Genomic DNA, 27,264 nt, shown 5'->3' with positions numbered 1-27,264 from the left:
ATTCAGAGCCCCTTTCATCTTCAAACTTCTTCCATTGTACAGTATGCTCCCCACTAGAACAGGATAGATGGTATTCTATTGTCCCATTTTAAAGGGAGAGCAGAACAGATTAGTTTAATGGAAGCAGTAGTTACCACTTCAGCGAGATTGAACCTGACACTACCAACAGTTGTCAGGGGATCGGATATGGCTCCCACTGAAACCTGTGGGAAGATTCTCATGGACTTAAATGGGTACAGGGTCAGGGTTTTGCTTTGTATCTATGCCAGTGGAGAGTTCCTCCAAATTAAATTCCATAGAAATCCTGTGTCCAGCAATACATTACTCAAATTGGAATATCTGAAAGTTGAAAGACTAGTTAAGTCTGACAGAACCTATAATTTTAGGACGGCTTGAGTGTTCCATCTTTCCCATTTTTATTAACGTTCTATATCTTTCATTATAAAAGCTTCTCTGTGACCGAGAGGGCAGAACATAGACAAAGACAAATCCTGAGCGGTGCTGAGCACTTGAAAACTCATCTATTCTTACTGGAAATTGCAAGTGGTACACTTCCTGCAGAATGCAGTCCTTCATGTAATTTCCAGAGCAAGCTGAACCCTTCTCTTGCCCTAGATTTTAACTGTTCTCCATTTGGTATAGTAGCAAAATTGCTGGCCACTGTACAAGCCTTAGTTTAGGCAGCTGATTTCTCTTCAGCCATATTTAGCATTTTATTAAAAAGCCTTGAAGCATGTCATAGAAAGATCTGTTCTTCTATGGAGCTAGGGTACAAGTGAAAATACTGAAAACTAATCATTTATGGTAAATATTAGATAAAAATGCAAACAGTTTTATGAACAGTTTCTGTACAGTCAAGTTAACTATCCCAGGTTTTGTTGCCATCACATTAAAACTTGTAACTGAACAAAACAAGTTTGGATCAGTAAAGTTATATGTGAGGCAGGACACTTTCCTTCTCCTGTGAAAACAGTAACTCCACCAAACTGCTTCAAAATCATTTTTCCTATTTTCTTGGGACATCCTAAGCGACAGGAAACATTTCATATTCAGGTTTCAGAGTAGCAGCCATGTTAGTCTGTATTTGCAAAAAGAAATGGAGTAGTTGTGGCACCTTAGAGGCTAACAAATTAAGGTGCCACAAGTATTCCTTCTCTTATTTCATATTCAGTTATATCAGAATAAGAGATTTTTCTGCTACGCTGGAATTTTTAGAGCTTTCTGATAAGCCATAATGATGTGTTAAAAGAAAGAATGAATCCATACAAAAGTGAAAAGCTTTTAAGAAACCTGACCACTTTACCTTAGTCTTGTTCAGACTGATGCAATTTCTCAACTCAGTAATAACTTCTATGACTGAATAAAATGTTTCAAATATGAAACCCCACAGACACCAGGAAAACAAATCAAGTATCAAGAAATACATCAACTAAAGCTTAACACAAGAATTAGTTACATTCTCAGTTTAAACATTAGCAAGTAGTACAAGCTTTAGAGAACACCTAAAGAGTTTTAGTTGCTATACCAAAATGTACTAGTACATGATATCATGGAGATAATATCAAACGTACTTACCACTATAACACTAGATCCAAAGGCAAAATTCTAAAGCTACAAGAAGCTTCAAAACCATAACCGTGGTATATTCAGACAGATGCTCAAAATATCTTTATTCCTTAAATGTTACAATGATCAGAACGCCCTCATCAGCTCTACACTGTAGCAGAGCCTTCTGCCATAAGCCTAAATCAGACCAGAATTTCAGTCTTTGGGATACCCACCTTCAAAGTGGTGCAGCCCCTAGGGCACCTCCCTCTGTAAGGCAGACAGCATCAAGGGAATGCAACACCTTTAAGTACTCCCTATAGATTGGCTTTAACAGCCATCAACACTAAAATTTATTTTAAAAAAGAGGAGCTGGTGTCCTGAAAACTGTCAGTAGTGAGGAAATGGTTGGGGGAAGGGAATGAAATGATTTTCAAACTGAAAATAGTTCAGCAACAGTATGGGTGAAGCAATTAACCTACTCTGGAAGAGCTATAGTGATGGTGGCAGACACCTCACATTGATAAGAGGGCCCCAAGTTTTATTAAATCCATTTGAAAAATGGACTCTGCATGCTTCTGAAGTAGAACTGCCAGTAAATGCCAGATATCTTGGAACTAGAGGTATTCAAGTGTTACAAATATGCAAAAAAATTAAAAACTACGTTCAAAAAAACCTCAACTAACAAGGTAAAGACACTTTGCTGTCATTTCTCTTGCTCAAAAGGAAGTTTTTGCATTATACCATTTGAGCTAGTTTGGGTTTAATTTTAAGACATTCCAGAATGGTGAATTTTTTTTTTTTTTTAAACTGATTGGCCATAAGATAAATTCAGTCCAATAGGAGATGCATTGCCCAGGTTGACACGAACATATGCAGTAGGGGAAGAAAACAGCAAGGAAAATTCAACAAGTTCTTTCCAAGCGCTTGATGTATTTCTACATCTATTTCAACTTAATTTTATAATGCTGAATATAACAAAATCAAACACGGTAACTGTGTCAATTTATATGGGCCGCTTATCCAGAGTCCCATCACAAAAGGTGCTCTTGAGGCAGCTTCCAAACAAGAGGCCAGATTTAAAAAAGGTTGGCGTTGCTGTACTAGTCTACAGAAGCCTGGATTGTTTTTTTGCAATGCAGAAGCCAGATGCTTTTTGCTAGACTGGACCCATGGGTACTCTCCAACTCAGCAGTCCACTACTAAAAGAAGTCATCTTGTACATCTAACCTTACAGTTTACAGATGTGGGGACTATCAACTGCAGCAATATCCGTATTTGAGGAAAAATAGGAATTTTATTAAAAAAGATAACGATTTAAAACATTAGAGTAAACTGATATTTCAAGAGAAACCTGGAAAAAATTGCAGAAGCTTTGAGAAATGATTGCATGCATTTACAAGGTTGCTTTCATTTAAAACTATTTATGGGGTGTCTTTAGGAATTGTTACTTGTAGTTTGTACGCACTTGGCCAGTAATGGAAAGCAATCTGGTTCTATTAATTCTACCCTCATACATTTGAGACCAACAAACACTAGCCTATGCAATAGTGAAAATTTGTTAAGTTTTATGTTATATGCCAAATAATTGAAGGATTTAGTTCAGAACCATTTATAACTGTTTAATATAGATAGTACAAGCACCAACCTCGCAGTGATATTCAAATATTGCACTTTCAGTAGTATTCGCGGATTCTTCTGTTTCAGCACACGTTTCAAAGTATGAAGACTGCTATTATTAAAAAAAAAGACAGCGAGAGGAAAATGATCTATCAAACTACTAAAGAATATAACTGCTGCTGCACTGGGGAGTTTCAGTGCAGCACTGGAGAAAACAAAGACTACTAGCAGCGTTGGGACGTGCTCTTTTGAAGCTGTTGAGTAGGCACAAACTTCTTGTTTCAGATCAAGTGTTGTGTCTTCAGTGTAGGTTTACTCTTCTTTGGTCTTGTCTTGTTGTTACAATGTGGCGTGTTCCTTTCCTGATCTGAACTTGAAGCAGCAGTTTCAGGTGGTAAATTCTGTTCTGTTACACTTCATACTGGAGAAGGAAAAAAAAAACACAAACACACACTAAGTATACTTGGGATAAACATATTACAGACCATAAATTCTGACCACCAGGTACTTTGCCACTACCTTAATGCTGCAGGTTTGTCCCATGATGGGCAAGATTATCTGCTTTTACAGATGCCCTCTAGTTTTCCCATTTTTGGTCTTAGATACCCAAGAGGATCCACCTCCAACCACGAAGAGAACAAACATTTCCAACTCATGACGGCCTCTGCAGATGCAGTAATGCTTCCCAAGAAAGCAACAAATTTTATTACATATCAAAACACTGCAACAGTAACCTTGCTTTGATCAATACCAAGTGAACAAAAGGTGTCATTTATGTGAATTCGAACCTTTTCCCCTAAACTGTTTATATCAGGGATCGGCAACCGGCAGCACATGAGCTGATTTTTAGTGGCACTCTGCTGCCAGCCAGGGTCCCGACTGCCAGCCCCGCTCTGCCCGCTGCCTGCCTGGATGAACGGAACTCCAGGCTGGCAGTGGGCTGAGCAGGGCCGGTGGCCAGGACCATGCCTGGCAGGGTCTGGTGGAGGGAACCCCAGACCGGCAACAGGCTGGGCAGCTCAGCCCGCTGCCGTCCTGGGGTCCTGGCACCTGACAGCCGGGGTCCTGGCCACCAGCCCCGCTCAGCCCACTGCCAGTCTGGGGTTCCGGCTGCTGGCCCCTGGCATGCAAAACCTTAAATTACAGTAAATAAATGAAGACTTGGCACACCACTTCTCAAAGGCTGCCAACCCCTGGTTTATATGATCCATTTGACAGCACTTTATGTTTAGTCAGTTTCACAGTTTAATCAACAAGCCTTCCCTGCTGTTAATATGGGTCTTGGACACAACCAGAAACTTTAAAAAAAACCCCAATGTGGTCAGGGAGATATAGGTGCAGGTCTAGTACCTAGAACTACTTTGTCTTTGTATAAACTTAACTGATTTGCAACTGATGGTGTCCCTTGAATCAGTCATTGCTGTAAGTGAACAAACAGTATACTCGGACAATATAGATAAGTTGTACCATCAAGTGTCATTTTATGACATTTCAAAACCTCATTATGCAACACCTAGAGCCAATGAACAGCATAATATTAGACTATTTCTTTCTGTAGTAATCACTGGGCATTACAATCCTTTCCGAACGTGTACTGTTTCAATTTCCACAAGCAGAGGGCTTAAAAGGGAAACAGACATCTAATATATCGGGCTACTAGGTGAAAGATAAACGATTTAGGGCATAAGTATATCCTGCACACAAGCCAGTACAAGTGTGTTCCCTGGATGAGAAAACAGTGAAGTTACATATTGCACAATTGGTTGAAACACTACTCATTGAGAAGTTATCAATGGCTCACTGTCAAACTGGGAGGGCATATCTAGTAGGATCCTATGGGGTCAATCCTGGGTCTAGTATTATTTAATATTTTCCATTAACAATTTGGATAAGGCAATGGAGAGCATGCTTACAAAATTTCCAGGCAACACCAAGGTGGGAGGAGTTGGAAGTATTGTGGAACTCAGGATTAGAATTCAAAAGGACCTTGACAAATTGGAGAATAGGACTGAATTCAACAAGATTAAATTCAATAAAGGCAGTGAAGTAATTTGCACTTAGGAAGCAAAAACCAAATGTACAACAAAATGAGGAATAACTGGGTTGGTGGTAGTACTGCTGGAAAGGATTGGCAGAAGGTTAAAGTGGATCCACAAATAAAATACGAGCCATCAGTTGATGCAGCTGCAAAAAAGGCTAATATTCTGGGGTGTATTAACACAAAAGTTGTAAGTAAGATGAGAAAATCATCACACTCCGCTCAGCACCAGTGTCCAGTTCTGGGTATCACACGTTAGGAAAGATGTGGAAAAATTAGGAAGAGCCCAGAGGACAGCAACAAAAATGATCAAAGGTTTAGAAAACCTGACCTATGAGGAAAGGTAAAAAAATCAGGCTTGAGAAAAAGACGAATAAGGGGGTACCTGATAATAGTCTGTAAATATGTTAAGGGCTGTTAGAAAGAGGAGCGTCATCAATTGTTCTCCATGTCCACTGAAGGCAGAACAAGAAATAAAGGGTTTAATCTGCAGCAGGGGAGATTTAGGTTAGATATTAGGAGGTTCTGGACTCCCCATCAGAGGTTTTTAAGAACAGGTTGGACAAACATCTGTCAGGAAAGGTCTCGGTTTACTTGGTCATGCCTCAGTGCAGGGGGCTAGACTTGATGACTTTGAGGTCCCTCCCAGCACTATATTTGTATTATATTCCCCACATCATCTGAAGGCGGAGGACACCAACTCAGCCTATGAGTGCCTTCTTTGCAGCATCATTCCCCCTTTCTCCCAGTAGGACTTGAGAAACCATCATCCACTGTGAAGCACAATACTGACTGAGTCCACACTGATTTAAGATTCCTCCTCCATAATCTGAGAATACCATACCAAGAGGGAAATTTTGGATCATCGGAATCTTTTAAGACAACCCATAACTCTTAACACAACTATGCTACTATGGAGATACAAGAGGGCCTGAGGTACTGCAGAAGCACAAGGCCTCCATGCAAATAGCTCTGATTCAGTGGATCCCTGAAATAATGGGTAAATCCAGAGCCAGATCCACAAGGACAGACTCACTGTTTTGCGGCTAGTGTTCCCCCCTTTCAGTTATACACAATCCTAGTATATCTTAACAACTTTTCCACATAATTAAAACACACCAGCAGTACAAGTTTGCATCTCTCTGCATGATTCAACCTGGAAAAAAAGACACTTGGTTTTTGATGTTTCTTGAAAAGTTTAAGCTTATGGCCGTACCTTTAACGCTCCATCAGGAACAGGGAATTTGAATTAACATTTTGATGAAACATGGGTGGGTCTCTCAGCTCTGCATTTCATCCAGCTTGTCATAAAAAGCTGAGAATGTGCACCAAACTTTGAAGTTATTTATAACTATGTTTCCAAAAAGCATTAGGTTTTTAAGATTTCTCCCCTCACTACACCCACACAACACCTGCAACAAAACAAGCTATTTGAGAGATGCAGAAGAGAGTAAACTGAAAAGCTTTACCAAAATCAAGTGACAGTATCCACTTGACCATAATGTACAGAGACCATGCTGTCTTAAGAAGGGCCAATTGTTACCATGTAGCATTGTCAGTGCATATGAAGATTATATACTGACTTGACACAGAAGAAAATGAGGAAGGATGGAGAGAACCTACTGAGATGGTTGGGGGAAGGGGGATGCCTTGCAAACAAGTCAGGACCCCCTTATTAAAATACTTTTCATCCAAATTGCCTAGCACGCTATTGGTACTGTTAAATTAATGCTACATTAAACACTTTTTAGCCTTGCAAGAACATGACTTAGTTCTTTCATGAAGCTATTCAAAACATTTCTTATCCTAATTACAAGTCTGCCTAGGGCTAATTTAATTAGATATGGAAAAATTTTTAGCATACTTTCATTTCATAAAACTTTGGTTTGATGTAAGATGAGTTTACCATTCTTACAGTATTGAGAAAGGTTTGGTGAGTCAGACAGAACTTGAGTAAAATCTGAATGTGTGTCTGCCTCAAATTCTTTACTTTTCAACTCAGCTGCTATAAATACTCCTCCCAGCCATAAACACAGAGAGCAGCTGCCCAGCCCTCAAGTCACACTGGTCTCTGCATTTGTATATTTACAGCAGAGAGGATTAACTCAGAGACAAAGCTAAAGCTATACATGTTTTGCAGTTCAAGGTCTCTCAAGTTTTAATTAGTTTAAAAAAGAGGGTTATTAAGTACTCCGCACATGCATGTTTTCAGTTCATCAGAATCAAAAAATTGCAGAGCTTAAGCCACAACCATTTTCTGTTACCCATTCTTTTGAAACTGGGATGTATTCTCATGTAGTTTCAAAACACAACGCAACAGATGGGGTTAAAACACCATTTGTGTTTAACTCAAATGTGATTATAATATATCTCAAGAGAACAATGCTGCCATGTTTAATGGAAATTGGATGTTACATTTTTACCTAGCAAGCCACAGCTCTGAAGACAATACTAATAATTTATAGTAAAGTTACTTTGGAGATCCTTCAAATAGTTCATTGTTTAAGCACCTTCTATCAGCTAAAGGCAACAGAAGTAAGAACTCCAGAAGACTCCACAGGATATCCACAAAACTCGGGCAATGCAGTAGCAATTGTTAGATGCTATTGATCTGAAGCTGAGATTGTTTAAAAGCATGAGAGAGACTGGGAGGGGAGAGAAATCAAGGTAGATGTTGAAGTGACAAATTTGTTAGTAGGCCATGCAAGTTAACAGATGTATTTAACAACAATTCAAACTGGAACAATGGTAAATATTAAAGCAAACTTAGTTTTATCTTTTAAACTGGTCTAGAGCTAGCCAGTGTATCTTGTGGAATGACGTTATTACTCCAGACAAAGAACAGAATCTGATGCATCAGTCTCATTAGCGGGGCACCCACTGGGGCCTGCAGCAAACCAAGAGGCTCATGCAGACATTTACAGTGCACTGGAACATGGTATCCAGACGCATGTTAGGTTGGAGGGAGCGGCAGCCTCCCCATCCAGGCCTCCATGCGTCTCCAACACGTTACTTTGCAGCAAAATGGTGGCCGCTGGGAAAGACTGAGGAGAAAAAACCCCACGGACGCCCTGGCTTGGGGTGGTGCCGAACTCCTCAGCCCCGAACGCGCTGCGCAGAGAAGCAGCGCTGCCCTGCCGGGGGCTGCTAGCCGAGGCTCAGCGGAAAGGGGTGAGGGCCGGAGGCCCAAGCATGACAAAGCATCGGCCCGAGAGGGCGCTCCTCCCCGCAGCCCCGCGAAGGCAGGCCGTACCCCACGGCTCCCCGGCCATGACGGCTCCCCGACGAGCCAGCAGGCGCAGGGCCTGCGACCCTCGCCGCATACAAAGGGGGGGGAAGGAAAATGGCGGCTGCTCCCCCACACACAAAGGAAGAGAGGCCTGGCTCCCTCCCGGGCGGGGCTAACTGCGCGCTGCATGCCGGGACCCGTAGTTCTCCCCCGCTCCATCCCCAAGAGCCCCTCGGCAGGCCCCTCACAGGGCACCTCGCAACCCGTCGTCCTCCCCGCGCCCAGGCCCCACCAAGGCAGCACCGCCCAGGCCTTCATCCCCCAGCAGCGCTCGCGGGCTGCCCTGCTCGGCGGCTGCCGGGAGCCGTAGTGCTGAAACGGCCCAGGCCCCCGGCCCCGCGCAGCTCGAACTACACCCCCAGCAGTCCCCGCGGCAGGCCGCCGCCCGCGGCACGCTGGGACTCGAGCTGCTCAGGCCCCATCTTCGGCCCACAACCCGCGGGCCCCCCCAGCGGCTCCCGCGCAGGCCGCGGCTTACCGCGCCGGGCCCCCTCGGCCTGCCCACGCCCCCCCACAGGAAGCGCGGGGGGGGCTCTGCCCGCTCGGGACCGTTGGGCGGAGGGGGCGACGGAGACGCGAGCTCCCAGGCCACGCCAGCCCCTCCCGCCGCCCTCAGAGCTCACGGGGCCCGACTAGGCGGGTGCGGGCGCCCCAGGGCCGCTCCTCGGGCCGCACTTACCCCAACAGCTCAGCGCCCCCGCTCCAGCGCCGCCATGAGCAGCACGGCACAGCACGTAGGAATAAATCCCGGCCTCTCGCGAGAGACCCGTGGGGAGGGGCCGGCAACTAGGGTAGAATGCGCGTGCGCGCGGGGAACTCGATGAGGGGAACGCGCAAGCGCATAAAAGGACCCCCTCCCCCGGGAAAGTGCGCATGCGCCCCCCGGGCAGGGGGCGCTAGTGCGAGAAACGGAGCCAAGGGGCGAGGGCCCCACGTGCCCAGGCCGCTGCCCGGGGGCGCGGCCGAGGGACCCCAGGGCCAGGCTGCAGGGCGAGGAGCGGCGACCCGGGTTCCCGCGAGCGGGGCGCGTCTCGGCTGAGTGCCCGGCGCGCTGCCGGCACGGCCCCTCGCCCGCATCCCGCACCGAGCGCCCGCTGCGCCGGGGCCGCTCAGCGACAACCCCCGGCCCAACGCCGCGGCTCGCTGCCCGCGTGCGCAGACGGCGCTGGTGCGTTTTACAGCCGCCCGAGACTCGCCCCACCAGGCCTAAACGGCCGTGCTTCAAAGCGTAGCTCGTCTGGGTTCGGGCTTCCAATGAAGTTGATCAGTCTAGCCCCCAGTAAGAAATCCCTGTGAAGTTTTGCTGCTCTAGAAGAGGCAGCTGCAGTTGTGTAACGTCTGTATTTGAAAGCATTCGGTTCTAAGCGTTTGAAAATTATTTACAATAACTTACAAAGCTACAGCGTGCTCTACTATCCAGAATGAAAGTACTATTTCAAAATAGCCTTTCCGTGTCAGTCATGAGACCCGAAAGCGCAGGGCAATAGATCTATTCCTGGAAATGTCCATACTGTGTTACAGACAGCTGTTCCACTTTTTTGGATTGTTAACAAGGACATGAGATGCAGCACTACAAGTAAAATGCAGGATTCCTTTGCTCACAGAAAAGCCTGAAATAACTAAGTGAGCTGTCCCTCAGGAAAGCTTATGCTCAAATGAATTTGTTCGTCTCTAAGGTACCACAAGTACTCCTTTTCTTTAAAGAAACCAAAGATACTTTTGCTGCATGGATTTGTCCTGTTACTCTTAAGGGTCAGAAATGTTCAGACCTGAAAGTGAAAAAAACCTAAATAAAATTATTAGGAATAGAAATAAGGATTTATGATAGCTGTTCTCTACAAGTTTTTTCTATTGGGCCCTACTTTGTCTAAAGAGACATTTCACAGTTTTGAAAGAAGGGGTTGTATCCTTTCTCTCCATGGATTAAAGTGCTAAGTAGAAAGCAACAGGAAGAACAAAGTGGTCTTTCAGATGTGGCTAGCCCCTGTTTAAACTTGTGTTGATAGGAAGGGGGAGTAGGGCTTTTCTATTGTTGGCCGCCAGTTACACAACTTCCAGAATCAATAGCGATAAGAGCACTTCACTCTTACGACAGAGCTACAGTCGGAGAGTATATGCTTTCACACAATATAAACATATGTAATTTTACCAATTCACAGCCCTGGTATTACAGTAAAACCCATCATGTGCTAGAGGGTATGTGGACATATAAGAATACAATCCTGTACCCCAGAGAGCTTGCAATGTAAAAGCATTCAGAGCATGTTCCTCAGTCAAATCTGACAGATGGCTGGAATTCCTCAGGAGACACTGCTGCAGAGATACATCACCCTCTCATAGAAGTCAAAGCCCACATTAGTGGAACTAACTCTTTCTGGAGGCTGACTTTTCTTATGCAAACTGGATATCTGTGCACAGAGCACTCATTTTTGTTTTGCCTCTATTATAACTTCTAAATAATTAGTCAAAGTAATTACATTGCATGGGGTTACAAGTGTTGGTAGATATCCATCTATATGAAGTATTACCATGTGACTGTGCTTTAAGAGATTTATTTCAAGAAAAATAAGAAGCCAATATACATACATGATAAATCTGAGATGTAAAGAAAACTATTTCAAGTTGGCTGACTGATTAGAGCAGGCAAATGAGAGAAAGAATTATCCTAGCACACCCCAGTAACGCTAATTTATTTATAGTATCTTCTTCCTTAGAATATTTACAGTGTAAATCAGAATGAAACAGACTGAGCATGTATCTGCTCATTATAGGAACTCATTTGACACTGAAAGTGGCACTGATGGTATATTTAAAGGCATAAAGCTACAATTGGTGCTAAGGAACAACTGAACCAGTTTCTACTAATTAGTCGATGTTTGTACAGCACAGCAGAGCAGCAATTTTCCTGTCAATTCCAAGTTCTGTACTCAGGATCCCAGGTCCTGGTGGTTGCAGTATGGTCATCCAGGCGGTGGAGTCTGAGAAAGGTGCCAACTTATTTCTCAGCACTTCCACTGAGGAAGATAAATTGTGGGAAGGAAAAGAACAGGGAGGTATTTTGCTCTTGGACCAAAGTTCAGATGCTGTGCTGAAAGGTTGGATTTTCAACAGTTAGGCACCTAACTCAGTGACTTCAATGGGAGTTGAGCACCCTTATGCTCTTCTGGAAATCCCTCCAATAGCAATAAGTCAAAGATAACAATACATTTAAGGTCACACATTCTACAGTGAACATTTACGTTTAGAAAAGTGGAATAGCAGAAGTACTCATTAAAACAGCACCCTCTTGACCCCTCTTCCTAGTAAGGATTTCAGTGGTGACTGTCTGAGAAGGCAACTGCTGCTCAGCTTCCAATTTCTTAAACTCCACATCTTAATCAAGCTGCTGTACAACCCAGTGTAGTGTCATGAGTGTGGAATGCATTTACGCCAATCTCACAGCACACATTACCATAAGAGCAAGATCCATAATAAATAATTATTCTGTTTGCAGCTCTACACTGAAGCGCTATGGTAAAAATTACCTTGAATACAGAAAAATTCTGTCTGGTCTCAAAGCACTCACTGAGTTATTCAGAAAAATAGCATTCTAGGTTATTTCATTTATTCTTCAACTGAGATGGAAGAAAGGAGAAGAGAGAATTTTTCTCCCATTATTTTCCTTTCCAGAAGTCCCTTGTCTCTACCCAACTCACACTTGCCAAAGATGTCCTGGGGTGAGGGAAGGAATTCTCTCCCAATCAAAAACATAAGGCCTACATCCACCTGTGTCCAACAAAAATCTCACTCTCAGAAGAGGATGAAGTAAAAACTACACTCTTGCTGGAACTGAGAAGTTTAGTATTAATTCATGAAAATAAATCTTTTGAATACTTGCTAACAGGGATAGACAGCCTGCATTTAAAAATTTATCGTTTCTGGATTAAGAGTGATGCTTTTAAACATTACCTAGTTTTTTGGGCTTTGGGTGTGTTCACTCCTTCCAACACAAGAGCTAGAAAACACGCAAAATTACAACTCTGCCATTCTCTGGGTCTGTTTACAATAAAAAGCAGAGAGTCTGTAGTTAAGTGACATTGTTAACCCAGCCAAATGCTGTGTGGAGAGTTATTTAAAGCAAAATTACAAGAGTGATGTTTAATATTTACAAGAAAACTTCTCCAATAAACGTTTTCACTCATATATATATAAGAAAAAAAATCACAACTTGTAAAATGCTCTATAACCACTGATGAAGTGAGAATGCTAAAGTAGATTTGAATTGCAGGCCACAGAGTTAGATGTCTCCCATTGGGGCTGATCCAGAAACACTCTTCATGAGAGGAAACAAACAACTGCAAGGAGTATAGCTGCATAAATACCACATTGTTAAGCTGCTGTATACTGTTAAGACTGAGCAGCAATACAAACCCTTGCCATTAGAGGGTGACATGAGACAGGGATATCAGGAAACACATGAAGTAATAAAACAGAACTAAGATAAAATGTTTTCCTATACGGTGGTTGGTTTCCATAGAGTTTTGAAAGTCAGGAGTTTGGAGAGAGAGTTATTGTGTGACTTGAGATGCAATGTCAGGCAGCTCCTCTCGCCTCACCTCGATAGTTTCTTTGCTGATGGATAACAGCTCCCGCAGCTCTTTATTTTCAAGCTGCAAAAATCGATATATTGGCTAAAACAGAAATGAACTAATTCATAATTAAAATGTCAGTACTAAAGAGCTCTAACATACTGAAATTGTACAGTGGAGAACAACTCTGCACTGGCAGAGAGGGGAACTAAATAACCTAAGATGTCTTTTCTATCTCTTAATTCTACACATACAGACACCCCCCGCCCCACACCACAGAAGAACCTTGGGTGAATGGAGAGGCATAGGGGCTGTGCTCTTTATTTCACTTTTAAATGTTTTAATTTGGTGCCCAATACACAAAAATAGTGAGCACAGATGGGATATCCCTCTGTCTCTTACTTTCTGCTCTCCATAAATAGATCGTTAGGATTTCCCTTTAAAAAGCCAGCCTGGGTCATATCCTGTATGAAGCAGAAAGGATTTCTCTGAATCAGTCAATATCCCAAAACCTCACCCTTAGTGAGTATGAGTAAGCAACAGGTCCATCCCACAACCAACTTCACTGCCACACCAAGATCTTACCTCCAACTGGGCTAGTTTTTCCTGAATTTTACAGAATTGATCATCATCCATCTGAACAGCTTTTCTCATCACTTCCCCCATCTCACAGATTCTGTCCACGTGACTCTCAATTTCCTGCAAATACATTGAAGCAGGACAATACTATGCTCAGTTGACAGTGGCACCGTTTTACATCTTCTAAATACTTTTCCAATAGCGACAAGTAGGACTACGTCCCTTCTTGAATGAAGTTTATGTATTTTATTAGTTCCTTTTTAAAATGTAGATTTTATTAAGCTGAAGTTGGCTTGGAACTCTGGGTTACTGTTGCAGTGTTTATAGGAAGGAATGGAAGGTGCAGGAGGTCCCATGGCTTATGGAATCAGGAAGGATATTTCAGAGCAGAGTTGTTTGTGGGAAAGGATACAAAGTAAGCATAAAGATAAATGATAGTGGCAGAGCACAGGGTTTTTAAAGTACAGACTTTATTCCCAACACTTGGCAGAAATAGGTAAAATAATGATTACCGCTCTCCCCAACTTACCACAGAATGAGCAACATGCACTTTTAGGACGGGCTCAGCATCCACATCTTTTCTTCCCATTATTAAATGTAACATCTGCTTTCTGTACTTGCTCATGATAAGTTCCAAAGCATCTTGATGTTCCTCCAAGGAGATCCACAACTCTACAACATACAATACAATCATCATGAAACAACAATTTTGAAGGGCACCTTCCGCACTACAGTTATATGAGGTTACCTTCCATTATACACACAGACTTAATAAAGACAAGTTCCTAGCAGGTGGATAAAATCTCCCACACTTCCTGTTCAATTAAGTTACTTTAAAAAGAACATACTGTAAAGTTTTCAAGCAACCCAATTTCCCTCCACCTTGAATTGCACATTTAATTACAATCTAGAGAGAAATAAACCAATACATTACACTATGATGGAAAAGTTACTGGCCTCAGAACCCTGAAGTTTTATTTATACAGCAAACATTTTATTCAATATAATAGGCTCTAGAGAAGAAATAGCCTTTTCATAGGAGATGGATGCCTTTATTTTCATTGTTCCTCAAGTCATTACAGGTACTTCCAAAATGCACGTTTCTAAGCTCCCACCTTTAACACACTTTCTTCATAATAAAACCCCATCAGGAAACTCCACGGAAGGGATTCTTTCTTCTGAGACTTTAATGACAGGGTTAAGAAAGTTCCAAATCATAATGACTTTCCCTCAGTTATACCACTTAAGAATTATAAGAAGCCACTAGGTAAAATGTAAAGTCATAATTGTTGGCAATGCCTTACCTTTGCACATACAGTTAAGCACAAGATGCTAGGTATTTTAGCACATCTGCATTCCCTTTCAAGTTATGCGGTTTATAGATATATAATTTACTATTCTAAAGGTTCTAGGCATTCAAGTGTGAAGAGCAATCATGTAGAGCTAGACTACTAACCTCTGTTTTCCTGTTGCAAGTCTCTGATCTGTGTGTTTTCTTGTGATAGCAAGATGTGAGGTTTGTATTTAGATGTGTCCTTCAGATCAGCTGCATCTTCTTGGTACTTGAAAAACAAAGGGACACTTTTACCAAGGATAACAACATTTGTATAACTCTTTTGCATAGAAGAATGGTGTCTCCTGCACTAACCTTTTCTGACAGTGACGTTCCAATCTCCTTCATGGCTGCCACCCGTTTATGGAGGACAGTCGACTGATCAATGAGAGACTCTGCTGCATTATCATGGTCTTTCAGCCTTTCAAGCAAAGTCTTGGCATCTGTTAAGATCTTCTCTATCGTGCAGGTCATAGTGCGCACTGAGAACAAACAGCGGCAGTAGGTACATATCAGGCACCTGCTTCCCGTGCAGGAAATGCGCCCTCCTGCCTCAGGCGAATTAACAGGAGATTGGCCTGGGACGTGTCTGGGGAGGCCGGAATGCCGAGGACACGACGCTGGGGCGTCTGCCCCCGGCCCGCCCCTGCAGCGCGCGAGGGAACTGCCCGACCGCGGCTCCCCCGGCGGTTGCCAGCTTTCAGCGGATGAATTCCTAGCGGAATCACCACATGACATTACCTTTAATTAAAGATTAATCTTCTAATTCCTGGAGACTCCAGGACAATGCGAGAGGGTTAGGAACCTACCCACGCCCCCCCGCGCACGCCCCCCGCAGCGCGGCTACACTCCCCCAGGCCGAGCGGGACGAGATCCAGTCCCGGCCCGAGGGCGCTGAGGCGGCGCAGGGGCTGCGGCCGGGCCCTCGCAGTCGCTTCCCCGCTGCGCGGGACCGCGGAAGGGCTCGGGTGGCTGGCTGAGGCCGCGGTGATGGGCGCCGCTTAGGCCCCTCCCACAGCCGTAGGGCGGCCTGGCCATGGGGGCGGGGCACCCTTGGACACTCACCTCCTCAGCCGTCGCTTCCGCGTCCCCACCGGGTCCTGCGGGACAGCGCATGCGCGGTATCTCCCCGGGACGGGTCTTGGCACCCCCGCGCGACGGGCGCCTGCGCATGCGTAGTTTCCTCCCTGGCTTGAGCGCAAGAGCGCATGGGCAGCTCTCTCCCCACCCTTCACTCAGGGTCACGCCGGAGTCATTGGTGCAGCGGAGGGTCCGTGTGGGCGGGGCCCCCATGATAACCCCCGACCTCTGACCCCGCTCCCACCCTGGGACCCCAGCCCTACCCCCGGCCCGCGCGGGGCCTGCTCAGCCGGCATCCATCGGCAGCGCGCGGCGCCCTCCGGCTCCGCCCGGCGGGCTGTCTCCATGGCCCAGCGACACCGGAGACCGTGCCTGGCCTGCAACCTGTTCGCCAGGGACCCCTGGCGACGGGGCAGGTCCAAACCCGGCGGGCAGACTGTGGGGCTGGCGATGAGGGAATGGTTGGGGATGAAACGGGAGACCCGTTCCTCTCCCCAGACTCCCTGGGGGTTCTACCGGAGACCCGTTCCTCCCCCCCCCCAGCGCGCCTGGGGGTTCTACCGGAGACCCGTTCCTCCCCCCCCCTCAGCGCGCCTGGGGGTTCTACCGGAGACCCGTTCCCCCCCCTCAGCGCGCCTGGGGATTCTACCGGAGACCCGTTCCTCCCCCCGCCCCCCAGCGCGCCTGGGGATTCTACCGGAGACCCGTTCCCCCCCCCCCCAGCGCGCCTGGGGGTTCTACCGGAGACCCGTTCCTCCCCCCGCCCCCCAGCGCGCCTGGGGATTCTACCGGAGACCCGTTCCCCCCCCCCCCCCCAGCGCGCCTGGGGGTTCTACCGGAGACCCGTTCCTCCCCCCGCCCCCCAGCGCGCCTGGGGATTCTACCGGAGACCCGTTCCCCCCCCTCAGCGCGCCTGGGGATTCTACCGGAGACCCGTTCCTCCCCCCGCCCCCCAGCGCGCCTGGGGATTCTACCGGAGACCCGTTCCTCCCCCCCCCCCCCCCAGCGCGCCTGGGGATTCTACCGGAGACCCGTTCCTCCCCCCCCCCCCAGCGCGCCTGGGGGTTCTACCGGAGACCCGTTCCCCCCCCTCAGCGCGCCTGGGGATTCTACCGGAGACCCGTTCCTCCCCCCGCCCCCCAGCGCGCCTGGGGGTTCTACCGGAGACCCGTTCCCCCCCCTCAGCGCGCCTGGGGGTTCTACCGGAGACCCGTTCCCCCCCCCCAGCGCGCCTGGGGATTCTACCGGAGACCCGTCCCCCCCCCCCCCGCGCCTGGGGATTCTACCGGAGACCCGTTCCTCCCCCCGCCCCCCAGCGCGCCTGGGGGTTCTACCGGAGACCCGTTCCCCCCCCCCAGCGCGCCTGGGGATTCTACCGGAGACCCGTTCCTCCCCCCCCCCCCAGCGCGCCTGGGGGTTCTACCGGAGACCCGTTCCTCCCCCCCCCCCCCAGCGCGCCTGGGGATTCTACCGGAGACCCGTTCCCCCCCCTCAGCGCGCCTGGGGATTCTACCGGAGACCCGTTCCTCCCCCCGCCCCCCAGCGCGCCTGGGGATTCTACCGGAGACCCGTTCCCCCCCCCCCAGCGCGCCTGGGGGTTCTACCGGAGACCCGTTCCTCCCCCCCCCCAGCGCGCCTGGGGATTCTACCGGAGACCCGTTCCCCCCCCTCAGCGCGCCTGGGGATTCTACCGGAGACCCGTTCCTCCCCCCCCCCCCCAGCGCGCCTGGGGGTTCTACCGGAGACCCGTTCCTCCCCCCCCCCCCCCCAGCGCGCCTGGGGGTTCTACCGGAGACCCGTTCCCCCCCCTCAGCGCGCCTGGGGATTCTACCGGAGACCCGTTCCTCCCCCCGCCCCCCAGCGCGCCTGGGGATTCTACCGGAGACCCGTTCCCCCCCCCCCAGCGCGCCTGGGGGTTCTACCGGAGACCCGTTCCTCCCCCCCCCCAGCGCGCCTGGGGGTTCTACCGGAGACCCGTTCCTCTCCCCAGACTCCCTGGGGGTTCTACCGGAGACCCGTTCCTCCCCCCCCCCCCAGCGCGCCTGGGGGTTCTACCGGAGACCCGTTCCTCCCCCCCACCCCCAGCGCGCCTGGGGATTCTACCGGAGACCCGTTCCTCCCCCCCCCCCCCAGCGCGCCTGGGGGTTCTACCGGAGACCCGTTCCTCCCCCCGCCCCCAGCGTGCCTGGGGATTATACTGGAGATCCGTTCCTCTCCCCAGAGTGGGAGATTTATGCAGGAAATAGCCCAGCTTGATTGTCATGCACATTGTGTAAAGACAGGTTTCAGAGTAACAGCCGTGTTAGTCTGTATTCGCAAAAAGAAAAGGAGGACTTGTGGCACCTTAGAGACTAACCAATTTATTAGAGCATAAGCTTTCGTGAGCTACAGCTCACTTCTTCAGATGCATATCGTGGAAACTGCAGCAGGCTTTATATATACACAGAGAATATGAAACAATACCTATTCCCACCCCACTGTCCTGCTGGTAATAGCTTATCTAAAGTGATTTCCAGCACAAATCCAGGTTTTCTCACCCTCCACCCCCCCCCACAAATTCACTCTCCTGCTGGTGATAGCCCATCCAAAGTGACAACTCTTTACACAGTGTGCATGACAATCAAGCTGGGCTATTTCCTGCATAAATCCAGGTTCTCACATCCCCCCACCCCCATACACACACATCCCCCCACCCCCATACACACACAAACAGAGTTTGTGTGTGTATGGGGGTGGGGGGGATGTGAGAACCTGGATTTATGCAGGAAATAGCCCAGCTTAATTGTCATGCACATTGTGTAGAGTTATCACTTTGGATGGGCTATCACCAGCAGGAGAGTGAATTTGTGGGGGGGGGGTGGAGGGTGAGAAAACCTGGATTTGTGCTGGAAATCACTTTAGATAAGCTATTACCAGCAGGACAGTGGGGTGGGAATAGGTATTGTTTCATATTCTCTGTGTATATATAAAGCCTGCTGCAGTTTCCACGATATGCATTTGAAGAAGTGAGCTGTAGCTCACGAAAGCTTATGCTCTAATAAATTGGTTAGTCTCTAAGGTGCCACAAGTCCTCCTTTTCTTATTGTGTAAAGAGTTGTCACTTTGGATGGGCTATCACCAGCAGGAGAGTGAATTTGTGTGGGGGGGGTGGAGGGTGAGAAAACCTGGATTTGTGCTGGAAATCACTTTAGATAAGCTATTACCAGCAGGACAGTGGGGTGGGAATAGGTATTGTTTCATATTCTCTGTGTATATATAAAGCCTGCTGCAGTTTCCACGATATGCATCTGAGGAAGTGAGCTGTAGCTCACGAAAGCTTATGCTCTAATAAATTGGTTAGTCTCTAAGGTGCCACAAGTACTCCTTTTCTTTTTGCGAATACAGACTAACACGGCTGTTACTCTGAAATCTCCCCAGAGTGCGTCTGCCCTAACGTCCTGACGTGGCAGATGAGACCATAATGGGCGATATGACCCCAAACATGCACTAGTGGCTTAAAGTGGTTATTGTGCAGTGGCAGGCTTGAGTTGGCATGTACTTTCTCCAGTAACTCGAACCTCTTGTCTGATATAAGGAGGAGCAATATTGCTCAGAACTGGAACCCACTGGAGTGGGGTCAGACGCAGGGTGCTGGAGATGATGTGCATGGCAGCATGTAACTGCGTATCCACCAGTTTGGTGTGTGACGATCAGCTCTGCGCTGGTGCGCAGGACTCCGCCACCAAATACGAGGTGGCAAGTGCTGATGTTTGCAAAGGTAGAGCACGAGCACCCCATGACGAACCTGCCAGTTTGCTAAGAAGATTGTTGTGCATCTTAGCTTTAGTTACTGTGTTCTTCAGGTGGGCATGGTAACTCAGTGTGCGGTCTAAGGTCACACCTAGCTAGACCGGTTCTACTTCATGCTTCACCTTCTGACCAGGTACTGAGCCTGGGCAGCTGGGAGCCGGCAGCTGCTGCTGCAGCAACCCATCGCAGGTGGCTCATTGTTACAGGCCAAAGTGAGCAACATGAACGAATTGTCATAGAACTGCTGAGCATGCTAGTGATCGCCAAGGCCAGGTGTCTGGCAGGACGCATCCAGGAGGCAGCCCTGCAATCTCCGTCTTTGCGGGGGTCGCTAGCCGGGTCAGCATGCAGACAGACTAAATGTTTTCCTGTGGTTTTGTTTTATTTCCTTCATTCAGCTTCCTTGCATGTAGCATTTCCCAAGTGTGATAAGGCTGTTAACCAGGTGCTGTGCCTTGATAGCCCATGAGATTTTGATAGTCCTTCTGGATGGGTGAGGGACCATTCCTGTGCCTGGGTTCACAAGTTCAGAAGAAACATTTTCAAAGTTATAAAGCCAAATGTATGTATTTTCTTAAAGCATGGAATACTGACATTACCAGTGAGATTAATGCATGCAGCAGCTTACAAGCATTTCAGAGTCTAAACACTAGATACATTCTTATCAGACTAACAGCTGTTTTGAGGAAAACTTAACATACAGATGATCGGGTCTGGACTCCAGCTATGAGTTTGTCAGTTGTTAACGAATGCCTGTAGCCTGGGCAAGAGCTGGCATCTGGCCTGCCAGCATCACAATGTCATCATGCCTTTGTGTGATGCCATTCCATCTCTGGGTGTAGCTCAATCACTCCAGATGTGCCCTAATCAGATGAGTTGCTAACGACTATATGTGGTGCGCTCCTGACACCCCCTTTGGCACTGCGGCCAGCTAGAAGATGTAGGCCACATACTTGCAAACTGGGCCCATCAGCAAGGGCTGCCTGGTTCACTTGTGGACTGGCACAGTGCCCTTCCCTCAGCTGTTGACTTGTTAAGACACTGAGACTGAAACCTTGACTTGACCATCTATGTATAGTAGAACCTCAGAGTTATGAATACCTCGGGAATGGAGGTTGTTCATAACTCCAAAATGTTCGTAACCGAACAAAATGTTATGATTGATCTTTCAAAAGTTTACAACTGAACATTGACTTAATACAGCTTTGAAACTACTATGCAGAAATAAAATATTGCTTTTAACCATTTTAATTTAAATGAAACAAGCACAGAAACAGTTTCCTTACCTTGTCAAATCTTTTTTTAAACTTTCCCTTTACTTTTTTAGTAGTTCATGTGTAACACAGTACTGTACTGTATTTGCTTTTTTTTTTTTTGTCCCTGCTGCTGCCTGATTGCGTACTTCTGATTCCACATGAGGTGTGTGGTTGACCTGTCAGTTTGTAACTCTGGTCGTAACTCTGAGGTACTATTGTAAATACAATTGCAAAACATGAGTGACAATGTTGTATCACAATGATGTGCAGTAAATGTCATAACATGAAGAGTAGACAGCTCAAGTCCAGGAGCCTGGGTGGATCTGGTGTGCATCCTCTGAGACATACATCTCAATGTGAGGCAGCTGTACCCCCAGTTATATCCATGATGGTGCAGGCTTTCTGGAAATTTCATCATAATGAGTTTGGGAGAGTTTGTTACTCACAAGTGACCTGGTCACACATTTAGTTATGCAGCACACCCCAAACCAGTGCTGATAAACTCTATGTAAGATGCATATATTTTTATTGTATCAATATATAATTATATATGTGACCAATGTTTATCACAGTGCAGCTCTGAATCCTGATTGTGGCCTCTAGGTGCTTGTATATGAGCATGTTTGAAACGTAGGATCTTTTGCATGCTATGAAATTACACCCCATTAGAATTTGTACAGAACTGGTATCCTGCTCAGTGCTGTTCAAAACGGGGACACAGTCTCTTTCCCCAGGAGTTTACCATTTTGAGGCCCAGTTTTTAAAGTCTTTCATGATTTCAGTGGGAATTGCACATGCAGATGGCTTGGATGATCAGGCCTGCCATGTACTTCTGTACCGGATATGGGCCGGTCACAGCAGCTTTCTTATACATACCAGATGCATTCATCATAAGATCCTTTAATGCTCTTCCAGGCATGGTTGAGGTTAAATAAGGTATTTCACACACTTCCACCTAGTGGCTGAACAATATAATACCCCCCTTTAAGTTTCACATTCCTACCATTTATAATATTTACACTATCACATGGTACATATCAGTCTGTTAAGTCTGAATCATACTGTTTTTCTAATTACATGACATGAACATGTAGCATCTTGGTCATCTGGCTGTCAGTTAGTTGCAATGACGGGCTGTGGTCAATCTGGAATCCTCGAGTCGTCTTGTTCTCCCTCTACCATCCACAGAGTTTACTTTGCTGACTGTTCTTTTTGAGGAACAAACTGTAGATGTTGATGGTTTCTGTTGAACTCCATTGTTGGTCTCGATTACATATGATTTGGGGGCTGACTTTTTCATCACGACAGCTAGAGTTGTCCATCCTTTTTCTCCATCCAGTTTGACATGAACATGGCCACCAGGCTCTAGACCTCATAGTTCTCTGAGTGACATCAGTTGTAAAAGTGTTCATAAACTCTTTTAGCCTTTTTATCTGATTTGGCCACTCTCTTCATGTCTGGCCATGTTGGAGATAGATTCTTTTCCAAAGTTGGAACAGCGGTTCTGATTTGTCTTCCCATCAGGAACTGTGCTTGGCTATATCCAGTAGCTGCTATTGGGATTGATCTGTAACTCAGAAGAGCACAGAATGGATATTCCTGCTGTAGGGTTTTCTTAGCTATCTATACAGCTCTCTCAGCCTCTCCATTCACTTGGTGGTAAAGTGCTTCGCTGATAATATGATCAAAATCATTTTAGTTTGGAATGACTTAAATTCTGCTGCAGTGAATTGTGGTCCATTATCCATCACTAGTTGTTCTGGAAGACCAAAGTGAGAAAAAGTCCAGTTCAGTTTCTCAGTAACACTCCAACATCTTATGTCTTTAATGACATTATTTCTATATACCTGGGGAAATAGTCCAATACAACCCTATAATGATGTCCTCTGATTTTGCATAAATCTGCAGCTAGTCTCTCCCAAGGTGTGTTTGGTAGGGGTATTCGTATGGTTCAACATTGTCTCTTAAGTTGATTTATACTGGATCTCCTTTCAAAAGTCCAATGTCCTCAAATCCTCCAAGTTCTTCCACCTGTTTCAATAGGCCCATCAGGGCTCCACACTGCATCTGAGAAGGTTGGTGGTCTTTGATCCTTTAATCACATGCACTCTGAATGCAAAGCTTTTGTACTTGTATATTATTTCTGTGGTGAACTGAACCCTGCAGTTCAGAATACCTCCAGGACTAGTCAGAGCTCTTTCAGGTGACTTAAACTATGGGAGGGTTGAAAGGGATTGTAAATTCCTTCTGAGATAAGAACATAAGAACAGCCATACTGGGTCAGACCAAAGTCCATCTAGCCCAGTATCCTGTCTTCTGACAGTGGCCAATGCCAGGTGCCCCAGAGGGAATGAACAGAACAGATAACCATCAAGTGATCCATTCCCTGTCACCCATTCCCAGCTTCTGGCAAACAGAGGCTAGGGATACCATCCTGACGAATAGCCATTGATGGGCCTATCGTCCATGAATTTATCTAGTTCTTTTTTTTTTTAACCCTGTTTGAACCACTGATGACTCTGAAGTCAGCTCCGGAGTAAATTTTAAAGTCAATAGTCTTGCCCTGAATATTCAGTTTCCTTCTTGAGGCAGGCTGTATGCCATCACACATCATAGATCCCAGAAACAATGGCTGTTGATTGTCTGTAATATAAGTCAACTTCCTAACTGCTTTGGTGTGGCAAACTGATGCAAAATGTTCATATTTCATGCATATGTCATACTGTGTGCCTCTGGCTAGACATGCATCATCTCTTGCATGTAGGCTGGGATTTGTCCCTCTTACCCTGGGAGTTCTCTCTCTTTGCTTCAGACTGTTTATGATCCTGACTTTTAACACTCAAATGTCTGTATACAGTCTAAGATAGTTTCAGGTTTTTCAAATTTGTCAGGTTGCTCTAAGTTTTGCTGTCTCATCAGCTCAGAATATATTGCTCTCAATATAGCTGTGGATAGATTTAAACCCCTCTTGAACTGTAGCTACTGTGAAAGATTTTTATCTGGTAATCTAATAATCAACCTGTCTCTGATATTTTCATGTTTTGCATTCCCAAAATCACAGTTTTCAGCCAATGTATGCATAGCTCTTATAAAACATTCAACGTTTTCCCCCTCATTCTTGAATTTATTGGGGAAAACCTGCTCTTTCATAAACCACATTTCTCTGGGGTATAAAGTATGCAACAAACATAGCCAGAAACCTTTCATAGTCACCTTTCAAAAAGAAAAGGAGTACTTGTGGCACCTTAGAGACTAATAAATTTATTTGAGCATAAGCTTTCGTGAGCTACAGCTCACTTCATCGGATACATCGATGTATCCAGACTAACACGGCTGCTACTCTGAAACCTGTATATCTCCAGTTTCTTTGTGGAGTTTGTTTGCAATTCAAAATCTTGCAAAATACTGCTTCCAGTCTGTCCATTGTGAAGGTTTGTCAAAGCTAAAGTTCCCAGGGGCATTGATGAGTGGCATGTTGATGAGATCCTGCAACCTTTGTTGCTGTTCTGTTCTTCGTTTACTCCTGACGCCATGCCATGTTTTTCTGTGCCAGATATGGACTGGTCACAGAGCTTCCACCAGGTGTTTTCATCGTAAGGTCCTTTAATGCTCTGCCAGGTATCGCTGAGGTTCATTTAAATAAGGTAAAAAGAAAGGGAGTACTTGTGGCACCTTAGAGACTAACCAATTTATTAGAGCATAAGCTTTCGTGAGCTACAGCTCACTTCCTCAGATGCATATCGTGGAAACTGCATCAGATATGCATCTGAGGAAGTGAGCTGTAGCTCACGAAAGCTTATGCTCTAATAAATTGGTTAGTCTCTAAGGTGCCACAAGTACTCCTTTTCTTTTTGCGAATACAGACTAACACGGCTGTTACTCTGAAACCTGTTAAATAAGGTATTTTACACACAGCACCATCTAGTGGCTGAACAATATAATACAGTTTAGCATTCCATTACAACAGGGGTGGGCAAACTACGGCCTGCCGGCGCTTGTAATCCAGCCCTCGAGCTCCCGCTGTGGAGCAGGATCTGGGGCTTGCCCCGCTGTGGAGCAGGGTCTGGGGCTTGCCCCGTTCTGGCGCTCCAGCTGGGGAGCAGGGTCTGGGGCTTGCCCCGCGTGGCTCCTGGAAGCAGCGGCATGTCCCCCCCCTGGCTCCTATGTGTAGGGACAGCCTGTGGGCTCCACTCTGCCCTCACTGCCCCTTCCCGCACCCTGAACTCCTCATTTCTGTCCCCACCCTGAAGCCTGCACCTCCAGTCAGAGCCCTCACCCCCTCCCACACCCCAACCCCAATTTCATGAGCACTCGGCCCCCAGAGGTGGCCCTCGGGCCAAAAATTTTGCCCACCCCTGCATTACAAGGTCCAGGAAGCCATTATTGACAGAACAGAACTGAGAGCCCACGAAGTCAGCGCCACACAGGGCTGTAAAAACTCCACAAGGCTCAGTTGGGAAAGTTCAGTGATTGTATACGAAGTCCTGTAGTCCTGCCCTACCTCACCCCCAATTTGTGCTTTGTTCAGCATTTGGTCTGTTTTAAATTATAACAAAAGTCCTTGCAATAAACTGGAGGGTGGTGAAGCACTGGAATGTATCATGGTTCGGGCCAGGGATTGGGAATCTGAACTCCTGGATTCCATTCCTAGCTATGGGAGAGGAGTGTGATCTAGTGGTTTGGAGCCAGGAATCACAAATACTGTGTTCTGTTGAAGATATGCCAGTCACTTGCTATGTGATGTTTGGCAAGTCACTTCACCTCCTTCCGTCTATGATTATGCATCTGTGAAATGGAGATGATTAAACCTTCTTATTTCACATCGTGTAGTGTGGGCTAATTAGTGAATTTTTGTCATGCTTTGAGCTCCTTGGTCAAGAAGAGGTAAGTAAGTGCAAAGTATTATTAAATGTATTTAATATGTTCACATAATGACAATGTTTTCATCTCTGTGATCTGCCCATGGAAAGAAAGAGCTCTCTGTGGTAGGGGATGATGCCTTTGAACCATTATCAAGACAGAAGTCTAGAATTTTGGTAAGTAAAAGCGATTGCTATACACACAGATTTACAAACTTATCCCACTCTCCAGGGTTGCATAGGTGTAACTCCCAGTAGCATTGTGAAAATTATGTGGTGACGTCCTTGCATAAAGATAACCCTAAAATTTCTCTGGTTTAGTTCACTTAATAGGTTGTGTATAAATACATATATGTTTGTGATTGAACTAGAAAATGTATTTTCTAAACAAACTCAGATTTCTCAGAAAACAGTTCCTTAGGGTTGTTTCCTTCCCCCGCCCCATCCCCACATAGGCACGCACTGCAGACATAGCCTTGTAAAGCAGAATAAAAACAAATTAGACCATTAAGTCTTTTTAACAAGTTTTTGTCTAGAAAAAATAAAGCTTAGTGAAAATGACCACAATACACATTTTCCCTAATTAAGAACCTTAGACTATAAGCATTTTTAAAAGACTGTGGGGTTTTTTAAACATAATAAATCAAATTAATTCCTAATGTAACACTCAATTAATGGAATTCTACTGGGATGATTTTGACTCAGTATTTACTACTTGTGTTGGTATATAATGAATGTCAGTGCTATGCAGCATTGTATATTTGCAGCAGGGCACACATCCTTGACCCAAAGGGGTTCTGGTTACCTGTTTAAATACACCCTTAAACACTGTTTGATAAATTCTGGTCTGAGTTCTGTTGATCTATCATCTTATCTAATATTCCTGTTTGTTCCTTTTCACAGTAAACATCCTCCACTCAAGTTAAAATAACAGAATTTCTGTTATGCTGATTTGGTTCTTTGTTACTTATTTGCTAAGTGAAGTGACTGTCAGTGACATTTATTGTCCTTAATGCTTAATGTACCTTTTACTATGGGGCTTTCAGCTTTCTATTATTATTACCAAAAATATTAAATTTTTCAAAGCATAAGGCAGGGTTTTAGCCACAAGATTCCCATTGACTGTAGTGAGCTAAATCCACAATACTTAAATCATTTACCCCTTAATGTTTCAAAACCTGTCAATAGAGACACAGAATAATAATTTCAGAGGCTTTTTACTGGATAAAAGCTTCTTTATTATCACAGAGACAAATATTCCAAAGGGCCTAGTCAAGAATTGCTGAATGAGACAATTTCAGATCAACA

The 27,264-nt window shown here is 45.8% G+C and overlaps 2 protein-coding genes across 7 annotated transcripts in view; both read right to left on the bottom strand.

Moving 5' to 3' along the window:
* The window catches only part of CSDE1 (cold shock domain containing E1), a 50,977-nt gene extending 41,636 nt beyond the window's left edge, over positions 1–9,341 (bottom strand). Inside the window, exons 1-2 of one of the 4 annotated variants that reach the window (XM_073320197.2) lie at positions 9,172–9,341; positions 3,194–3,586 (exon numbers count right to left, since the gene is read on the bottom strand). The gene's annotated coding sequence lies outside the window, so the exon portion shown is untranslated. Of the gene's footprint in view, positions 1–3,193; positions 3,587–3,684; positions 3,801–6,419; positions 6,609–9,171 lie in introns of those variants that run through there. The other 3 variants (XM_073320200.2, XM_073320198.1, XM_073320199.1) reach the window with 3 other exon arrangements.
* A 1,687-nt stretch (positions 9,342–11,028) lies between these two features.
* Positions 11,029–16,280, bottom strand: SIKE1 (suppressor of IKBKE 1). Of its 3 annotated transcripts, none has more exons than XM_073320206.1 (6): positions 16,038–16,126; positions 15,288–15,454; positions 15,096–15,201; positions 14,169–14,311; positions 13,646–13,759; positions 11,029–13,141 (listed from the first exon to the last, which is right to left on the bottom strand). In XM_073320206.1, the coding sequence occupies exons 2-6, from the start codon at positions 15,444–15,446 to the stop codon at positions 13,040–13,042; spliced, it is 624 nt and encodes a 207-aa protein (XP_073176307.1). In that variant the 5' UTR covers positions 15,447–15,454; positions 16,038–16,126; the 3' UTR covers positions 11,029–13,039. The 3 variants fall into 3 exon arrangements, with proteins under 3 accessions (XP_073176307.1, XP_073176308.1, XP_073176306.1); XM_073320207.1 differs by lacking the exon at positions 16,038–16,126 and adding an exon at positions 15,714–15,988; XM_073320205.1 differs by lacking the exon at positions 15,288–15,454 and having other exon boundaries at positions 16,038–16,280.
* Positions 16,281–27,264: the final 10,984 nt, after the last annotated feature.

The sequence above is a fragment of the Lepidochelys kempii genome, chromosome 21 (genome assembly GCF_965140285.1).
Source record: "Lepidochelys kempii isolate rLepKem1 chromosome 21, rLepKem1.hap1, whole genome shotgun sequence".
Lineage (NCBI taxonomy): Eukaryota > Metazoa > Chordata > Testudines > Cheloniidae > Lepidochelys > Lepidochelys kempii.
The sequence above is the reverse complement of the archived record's forward strand: the minus strand, read 5'-3'. Positions and strand labels throughout refer to the sequence as shown.

Coding starts and splice junctions, on each gene's coding strand:
- SIKE1 (XM_073320205.1), bottom strand. CDS start 16,265: ATGGGGGCCCCGCCCACACGGACCCTCCGCTGCACCAATGACTCCGGC. Junction 15,202..16,037: donor CGGAAGCGACGGCTGAGGAG/GTGAGTGTCCAA, acceptor TTGTTTTTCAAG/TACCAAGAAGATGCAGCTGA. Junction 13,142..13,645: donor AAAAACTAGCCCAGTTGGAG/GTAAGATCTTGG, acceptor CGATTTTTGCAG/CTTGAAAATAAAGAGCTGCG.